Below are 9,534 nucleotides of genomic sequence, written 5' to 3' on the forward strand. Positions count from 1 at the left end.
AAAGATTAAAAGAATAAATGCACATTATTCCAATGGAAAGAAACATATTTTCCCTCGTACTTTTTGATAAGAAATAAAAATTTATTTAACACTTCACAAAATCGCAAGTATTGAATAATTTCTTAGCATATCTCAAATTAAGTATTCTTTATTGAGAAAGGCATAAAAAGTTGAAAGAAAAAGTTTGTAAAAATATTGCTTAGAATAACAAACTGGCTCATGTAAATAACATGAATAAATATATCATAATTATTCCTCATATTTTAATATGAGGATTTATACTTGATTGTAAATTAAGCTTTCCTGCTGAATTAAGTCTCCTAAAAATAGTAACTAAAAAAAAATTTGACTACTGCTTGAAGGTAGTATGAAGGTTATACTTACGTTAATAACAGCTTCATAGGCTTTTTCGACATCACCCAACTTTGAAAACCTTCTTTGAATCAATGGCTTTAATTCAGGATACTTAAATAAAAGAAATTTTCATAGAACAAGCAGTAAAAGGTATGATAAAACATATCATTCACAAAATAATTGTTTTCAAACTGAACCCTGAAATAAGTAACAACTGAACATTTGAATGAAATTATATAGTTTATCTAAAGTAAGAACTCCCCTTGCCATTCGTCTGGACCCGTGCTGGTGACTATGGTAATGAGGTATAACTATTTCAAGTAGGGATGTGGGGCCATTGCTTAAGACAGGTTTTGATGAGAGAAAGGGAATATTTCTCCTGAGAGCTACTCTCCCTGAAATGCGCTATTCTTGTTTCCATAGCAGTAGATGTCCTCAGACTTTATTGGCTGGGAGAGTAGACAAATTATAATAATTGCGAGTATTAAAATTGAGTTAAAAGACTTGATCAAAAAATGTGAACCACCTCAAATTTTGATTTTAGCGAGTTTGAATTATTCATGTTCAACAGTATTTTTGAGGAAAAAAAGAATGATTTTCAATGACCTCAGAGTTCTATCAAACAGAATTTATTTTCTAAATTTGGTGGATAAATAATAATAAAAAAAACACTCTCAAAGAATAAAAATCTTGGTTTATTTATTCCATTATAAATAAAACAAAAAACTGCAGATATTATTTTATTTAGTTATGCTTTGTATTCCATCAAGAATGTGAAGTAGCAAAATTTGCGAAACCAGCGATTTCAGCAGGAATGCAATTTTTTCAGCGGGACTGAATTTTATTTAACCATGCAACCTGACTTTTTCCTGTTAGTGGTTTCATTTAAGTTTTTAAATTAAATTTAATTGTTTATTCTGATCAGGGTTACTTATGGCAATATTTGTCCATATTTCTGCAAAATATACAGCATGTTTTGCTGCATTTTGCATGCTCTTTTCATAGTTCAAATATATGTGGTAGAAAGCCTTTTGAGAGTGAAGCCAGAATTTTTTCCAGGAATATAGGTTATAACCTATATTCCCGAAGAAAAAAATTCTGACACTGTTAGAGGTACTGACTCTGATTTCAAATATATTGAAGACAGATGCGGCAGAACAGATACGAATTTCTCGGATTCCTCCGCTTATGAGGATGAATCTGATGATTCATTTTCTATTCCAAATGTTTGTAGTATAAAATGCTTTACCTTAGTATTTCACAAGTTAAATCATAATTTAACGATTAATTTTCAAAATTGAGCTTTTATATGAATATTCTTCAATTAAAAATTTTTGACAGCCTTTTTTTAATCAATTCTATTATAAAAAAAAATCTTTTACCAAAATGTTTGAAAAAAAAAAAAGTTTTCACTAAGAAAAGAGCATTAAAATATTTGTAAATGTGAAATAAGTAACAAACAAACACGTAACTTTTTTAAAACAAATTTTGATTTAAAAAAAACTTACGCAGCTAGATCGTTAAAATAATAATTTTAAAAAATATAAAAGCCTGAAACAAAATTACCTTTTGGCTTGCAAATAACACAGGAGCAGTAGCTAAACCTAGCCTCAAGTCGGCTGTTGTGGGCTTACCCATTTCTGATTGGCTGGAGATAAAGTCGAGTAAGTCATCAATTAGCTGAAGGAAATATTTAAGAAAATTCAGAGAGTACAAAGAATAAGTTTTATTACAAATAAAATAACATTTATAATACACATGAGCAACCTAAAAAGTGTCACTGAATTCAAGGAATAAAACAGTGACTACATATTTCAATGAAGAAAAATGTCTAATAGGGGTGTATGGTCGACTCTTAAGAGTATTAGCAGGGTCATCTTAATACAAGCAGGGCCTCCAGGCAAAAAAATGTTTTGGACCCCTATAACTTGGCATATCGACTAAAAATTTCACATACATAAAATAAAACATTTTTAAGGTATTCAATAACAAACTTAAACACATTTTTATCAACCCAAACACTCAATGCACATAAAATAAAGCATTTTTAAACTATGCATGATTTAAAAAAAAAAAAAAAGGAAAAAAACTAGATGCTAACCAATTGCAATCCTCAAGTAATAACATAATTTTTAAAATCAAGAAGCTAATTAAATTTAAAAAAAAACATAAGGGTACATAACATAATAATAAATTTTAAAAACAAAAAAATTCAAAAGATATGAATTATTTCGTCAGTTAGTAAAAAATCTATCAATGCACATCAGACATAACCAGTTTAAAGGTTGCTATCCCATAGTGCTCTGCAATTCGAAACTCTTTCAATTATTACTTTATTTAACTATAAATATTAAATGGAGTTGGTGGTGATCAAGAATATCTAGAGAAATTAGTTGAAAGCCTAAAAACTTCATTTTAATGTAGACAAAAAGATTTCGGTTGACTTTTTAAGTGGTCCCAGTGATAAACCATTAAAATTATTGTTATTTGCCTAATAACCAATCAAGATTTTTTGAAGAGAAAAAAAATTTCCCATTTTTTATACGAGAATATATTCATTTAAAAAAATATATAATGCAATCTTTTTGCTCTTACAGTATTGCATAAGTGCCGCGACGATAGCAAAAAAAAATTTTTTCCTACATGCAGCACCACCAATGAAATAATTTTTCAGAGCAAAAAAAAATTATCAAGGAAAATTATTTACGATTAAATTATTTTGTGAGCGAAAAACTGGGCGTAGGAAGAAAGACATTTAACATAAATTAACTGATATATCATACCTGAAATGCAATCCCAACATTTCTTCCATACTGGAAAGCCGTCTCTTGAAGTGTCTGATCAGCTCCACCAAGTACAGCAGCCTGCAAATATAAACACAACTTGATTCTCCTCTCTTTTCAGGATCTTGTTTTTATCAAAAATTGATCAATGCTTATAAAAATTTTAATAAAAAATTGTTTATTGAAATCAAGTGTCGCTGGTAAAGGTCACTGAGCAGATAAATAACCTTTGATCAGTTTTTAAAGGCACTGTTTATGTGTGGTCACTAAACTGTTCTACCATAAAGTGCTCTCAAGTTCACGAACAAGTCGCTGGGCTACCAAAGCGGGGGTGCCATATTCTCTGCAGAGGATCAGAATTGTGACGGCATGCCTTCTGAACTTTCCAATGGATGTTTCCCAGATCATCCGCCAATAGCGTATTGTGTAGACATAAATAAAGTACTAGTATTACTATATACAGGGTGATTCTAAAAAGATGGGCAAAAATTTTAGGAAGTGATTGTACACACCCAAGCAAACAATTTTTATCAAAGAATGCATAGTCGAAAACAAAACGCAAAACCGCTAAAGGGCGTCAAAGTTTATGTTCTTATATGAGGCAAAAACACACAAAGAACGATGAAGTCAAGTTATAAAAGCAAATTTAATGGCATGTGATTACAATAAGTGTTCAAAACAGTGGCCGGCAGCAGCTATGCACATAGTACAACCGCGAAGAAAAGATAGGCGAACATTCTGAAACACACCAGATATCACAACATATACTTAGTGAGCGTGAAATCTATTCTGCTCAAAGATTAGAGTATCTAGAAAAACATTTTGTTAAAGGCTGGGAACTACGTGAGATTCGTGTAAGGTGTTTGCTGAACTTTGTCTCAGCTATAAAGCTTTTCTGCTAGTCATGATCTAGGGTTTAGATACAATAGACCTCTGGTTGATGTGCCTTGTTCCTCAGAGCTGCCCAATCTCTAAGCTAAAATAAGAACTTTTCCTTAGAAATCTCAATTTTTTTTTAAAAATGACACTTAGCTGGTTCTTCCATTAAGATTTTCATCTATTAACATTTAAAAAAAATGTTTCAATGTCATAACTTTTTCTGCTATCCCTCCTGCCTTTTATGCTATCCTAAATCTTTTTAAAGTTAAGTATTGTAAAAATGAGTCAAGTATTTATCGGTTAGGAGTAAATTGTTACAACATTTTAGTGGACAAGTAATACATGGCAACCTTTAGGATGAGCACCATACAGAATGACAGGGGTGGTTCTATTGAGTATTGAAGGTAACTTGCAAAACAATCTCTCTCTCACTCTTTCGTCACTCCTCTAGGCATTAGAGAAAAATTTGAAGAAGTAAAAACCAATTTTCAATTTAAGTCTTGTAACATTTTATTTTATTCATTTGGTTGTGGGCATGCGTCTAAGAAAGTTTTTTCTAACTTTACAGAAAACTTGAACCAAAAATTATTCTGAAAACTTAGATCAAAAGTAAAAAGATGGGAACATTCAAAAATATTTGTTTAGTAAATGAATTATACCTACTGCTTTACATGTGTATGCAGTCAGACTGGCTGTCTTTTTGAAAGTCTTTTGGAGATAGTGAGTAAACCTTTCAGATTCTTCTTCTGAACAGTTCATTTGCATAAACTCTCCCTGAACGAGATCTAGAAGTACCTTTTTAAAGAGAAGAGCTTTTTAGTTAGAGCAGAGAATTATTATTGTATTTTTCAAAGCTTAGTTCAAATCCCATTTCGGTGAATTAGAATTACAATTTACGAATAAAATATTAATATTTATGAATATTGTATAAACATTGTATTGTATAAACTCTCCCTGAACAATATCTAGAAGTACCTTTTTAAAAAGAAGAACTTTTTAATCAGAGCAGAGAATTATCATTGTATTTTTCAAAGCGCTGTTCAAATACCATTTTGGTGAATTAGAATTACAATTTACAAATTTGAGTATTAATATTTATGAATATTATATAAATATTATATTGTATTGTATTGCATTGCATAGTGTATATTGTATAAACTCTCCCTGGATGAGATTAAGAAGTACCTTTTTCAAGAGAAGTACTTTTTAATTAAAGATTTAATTAGAGAGATAATTATTATTGTATTTTTCACAGCTCAGTTCAAATCCCATTTCGGTGAATTAGAATTACAATTTAAGCATAAAATATTAATATTTATGAGTATTGTAATGTATTTAATAAACTCACCCTGAACAAGATCTAGAGGTACCTTTTTAAAGAGATGAACTTTTTAATTAGAGCAGTGAACTATTGTATTTTTCAAAGCTCAGTTCAAATCCTATTTCGATGAATAAGAATTTACGAATAAAGTATTAATATTTATGCATATTATGTAAATATTTTTGACACAAATTTTATTTTACTTGGAAAAAAGCAACTTCAATTTTTGTCAAAGTCTATTTTTTAAAATTGCTAATGAATAAAGTCACCTTTTTTAAGTACTCTAAAAAATGAACACATTACTTTTGCTACAAGCAGTTGAAATAATAATTTAAAATCTTCACCTGAGCTAAAAGATGGACAACATCTTCATTTCCTAACTGAGCGAGTATTCTGGCAGCTTGAGCTAATATGAAGTCACCAGCTAATATTGCCTAAAAGGAAAAAAGGGAATATTTTCTTCATTAATTAAACAAAAAGATATCTCAATAACGTACACCATGCATGTTATGTTCTTTATACAAAACCAGAAAACTAAGATGATCAGCTCCAATTAGGCATGCACTCATTTTTGTACAACCGTAAAACTTTTATAAAAAAACATTTTTTTTATTGGATAAAAACAGAAATCTTTGTAGCAACTAAAACTCCTAACATTTCTGTTTTTTCTTTAAAGTATGTTTTGGGAAATTTAATAATGTAAAGTCAAAGGGAAGGGTACCAACTCATGGTTATTAAATATAATTATAAAAAAATTAGTATGACATCTAGAAAAATTAAAATTGCGATGACTGTCATAAATTAGTTATGACTAATTTATGACAGTTATGAACTTATAACTGACATAAAGTAACTATGAATTGTTTTTTTTATGATTATTCCTTTCTATAATTGTGTATTGAAATTTTCAGAAAAGAGCGTTTGAAACTTTAAATAGAATTTCACATACTAGTTAAGTTCTATTTTCCAGTTAATAGTGTAGCAGCCTATGTAGGTTAAAAAAATTATTAGAAAATCCACTGTTTACAAACGTAAATAAGTGTAAATCATTTAATTTTATTTATTAAAATATAATTTAATTCATATTTATTTTTTTAACTTTAATTTTTATAACAAATATACACTGCTTAATATTTCAATTACATCAAAAAATCAATTTTTCAAACATAAAATAATAATATAGTTATAAATTCATAAATAAAATATAGAGCTGCCAGTAAAATTTTATCAAAACAGTACTTGGGTACCTGAAAAAACACACTAATATTTATACATTTCAAAAGGTTGAAAAAATTAAATAATGAAAGAAAACATCAAATCTATTTTTTATTTTGTTTAATTTGAAAAATATTTACAGGTTTCTTTCAAATTAATCCATTTTAGTTTTATTTCAGTTCTTATTTATAAAATTTGTAAGTTTCTGAAAAACCTGAAACTTTCCGCAATTTTTTTTTTTTGCACGTCATTTGCTAGTTAAACATTGAAGTTTTTCAATGATAATCTAATTATTGTTCCAGGAAAACTTAAAATCTCTTTCTAAAAGGATATTTGAAAACTCACTGCTTCCCAATTAAATATTCTGACAACAGAAATACAGTATAGAACCCGTTATCCGGAAATCAGAAAACCAAAAAACCGGAACGAAATTCGGTAAATTTTCCCGCCATTTAAAAAAAAAATTTTTTTTTTTTTTTCCCAATACGATTTTAGAATTTTTCCTTCTTTTTTGAACGATGTTTACCTTACCATCATTTTGGAAATAATCATTAGTGTATTACTTCATCGTTTTAAGATTATTTTCAAATATTTTTTTTTTTAGTTGGGTTAGCAATAAAAAAAAAAACGGCTTTTTGAAGCGATTCAGAAAACCGGAAAAATCAGTTATCCGGAATAGCGATGGTCCTGATCGTTCCGGATAATCGGTTCCCTACTGTACTTTGTTTTTCAATAACTGGAAAGATAGAGGGGTGAGTTTTTGAGTGTTTTTTTTAAAAAAAAACTTTGCTACGAGTCTTTTGGTTCTCCTGGGACGATGGTCAACCTAATTTAATCCACAAACTACATCATTGGTTAACATAGTTTGATAAAGATAAAAAATACAGTTGTAACATTTAGTGATGAATATAACGTTTATCTAAAATAAAGCGTGCATAAAATAATAATATATAAAAATAATAAATATGTTTTTATTAAAAAAAGAAGAAAAAAAGAAAGGAAACCTTTTTTTGGCCCCATAATACATTAACGCTTGATTTGCCTCTTCGAGTATCAGATGTGTCAATGACATCGTCGTGTACCAGACTGGCAGTGTGAATCATTTCTGCTATAATGGCCATCCTATGTTGAGTATTCAAAAGTCTGAAAACAACAATAAAAAATTCATATCACAAAATATAATTATTCATTGCAAAAGTAAAACCAATACACAAAATAACTTGAACAAATCGCTTCACCAACTAAGAATGGCTATGCATGCACCTTCTACAGAATAAAAAAAAAAAAAAACTCTTAAAAGGACGCTACGCTCAGATTGAAACCCTTCATGACAAATTCTCTTTCCTCTATATAAGTAATTTAAAAACTTCAAAGAATGAGGAAAGTGTTTTCAGGTAAACCTAGAATAAGAGCCGTGATGGTTCAGGGGATATAGCGTTCGCCTTACAACGAGGTGAACTAGGTTCGAACCCCACCAATGGCGGGTCGATACGAATTACGCATCCGGCTTGCACCAACCACAGTGCTGACGTAAAATATCCTCAGTGGTAGATGAATCATGGGTTAGAGTCTCCTTGCTGTCAGGATAACCGTGGGAGGTTTTCGTGGTTTTTCTCTCCATGTAACGCAAATGTGGGTTAGCTCCATCAAAAAGTACACCACGAAAGCAAAATTTAACCCAAAACTTGATTCACGAGTTCGCTTGTCTTCTGGATTGGGTTCAAAATTACAAGGCTACGGAGTTGAACATTAGTAGTCGTAAACCCATAAAATTGGGTAGACATTTCAACAACGGTTATAAAACATAAAGCCTAGAATAAAGCATGAAATTTTAAATGCTGAAAAAAAGTTTTCACAATTTCATTCACAATGCACACAAATTATGTAAGGACTACTTAATAAGGATTATGTAAGGTCTACTTATGTAAGGATTATGCAGTGAAGAAGTTGTCTTGCAATCATTTGTCTTCATTTTGATAATAACAGATAAGCTTCCCCGTGTAAGATCAAATATGGGAGATAATATTGCCCACACTTGACATTTATAAGTCACACAAGCATCCTGTTTTATTGCTATAGCTACTTTACATTAACTATATTGGCTACTACATTTTTTAACAGTAATGATCCTCAATGATTTAAAAACATCATTTTAATTGAACTACATTTAAGCTTCAAAAAAAGACAACATGCGTTGAGTGTTCAAAAATAAGCACCCATTTTGAAGACTTGCCAGGCCTGAATATGTAGATACAAAAGCGATTTGAAACAAAAAATTTTTTAAATTGCAGACGAAAAATGGAAAATAAAGGTGAAAATAACACTACAAAAACCGTAATAGTCGAGAATGAAAAAACAAAACAAGAACTGGATATATTTTTTCACTCTCAGCTACCACTAACATTTTTATTTCACAAAGTGTCAAATGTTTTATTTTTAAGCAAACAGAACTCACCTGTTTGATTCAAATATGTGAAAATTGAGTGCTCTGGCCATCAAGACAATCATCACAGGTCGGAATGCTTTGCCCTGTCCATCAAAATAATAGCTAGAGATCTGTTCTAAGTGAGGGCTTTTTGTCCACAGTTCCTGTTGAATAACACATTAACATTATTCCACAATATATAAATAAGCACACACAGTCGGACTTCTATTTAACGGACTTCCATTTTGCGTTTTTTTTTTCCCGAGGAACCAAGAACATTTTGGAAATTTTTTCAGAAAATAGCTTCCAAATAGCGAAATAATTTTTATAACGAACTTTTCTTTTACATCCACTTTCCCTATTTCTCAAAATATTTCTAACTTGTCAACACATTTCATGGGAGAAATCACTTTGAATTGACTTTCGCAGCCACTTAACTTTTAGAGAAAGCAGTAAAATCCCTTTTATTTTTTGTTTGCAATTCAAACGAAAAACTCAGACAAAACGGATTTTATCTGTAGCAATTAAACTTAACACTAGAAAGACGGAAAATTAGT

At 30.0% G+C, this 9,534-nt stretch overlaps 1 protein-coding gene across 1 annotated transcript; it reads right to left on the minus strand.

Annotated features, from left to right (window-relative positions):
- Nucleotides 1-384: 384 nt before the first annotated feature.
- On the minus strand, nt 385-9,141 carry LOC107446511 (all trans-polyprenyl-diphosphate synthase PDSS1-like; the record flags this gene model as incomplete). The annotated part of the gene is given in 7 exon segments (XM_043056970.2): nt 385-465; nt 1,921-2,034; nt 3,138-3,218; nt 4,680-4,811; nt 5,682-5,771; nt 7,557-7,695; nt 9,008-9,141. Coding segments are annotated over 7 exon segments (771 nt in total), but the record flags the coding sequence as incomplete, so codon positions are not given.
- Between the last annotated feature and the right edge of the window lie 393 nt (nt 9,142-9,534).

The sequence above is a fragment of the Parasteatoda tepidariorum genome, unplaced genomic scaffold (assembly GCF_043381705.1).
Source record: "Parasteatoda tepidariorum isolate YZ-2023 unplaced genomic scaffold, CAS_Ptep_4.0 HiC_scaffold_1579, whole genome shotgun sequence".
NCBI classification, from domain to species: domain Eukaryota; kingdom Metazoa; phylum Arthropoda; class Arachnida; order Araneae; family Theridiidae; genus Parasteatoda; species Parasteatoda tepidariorum.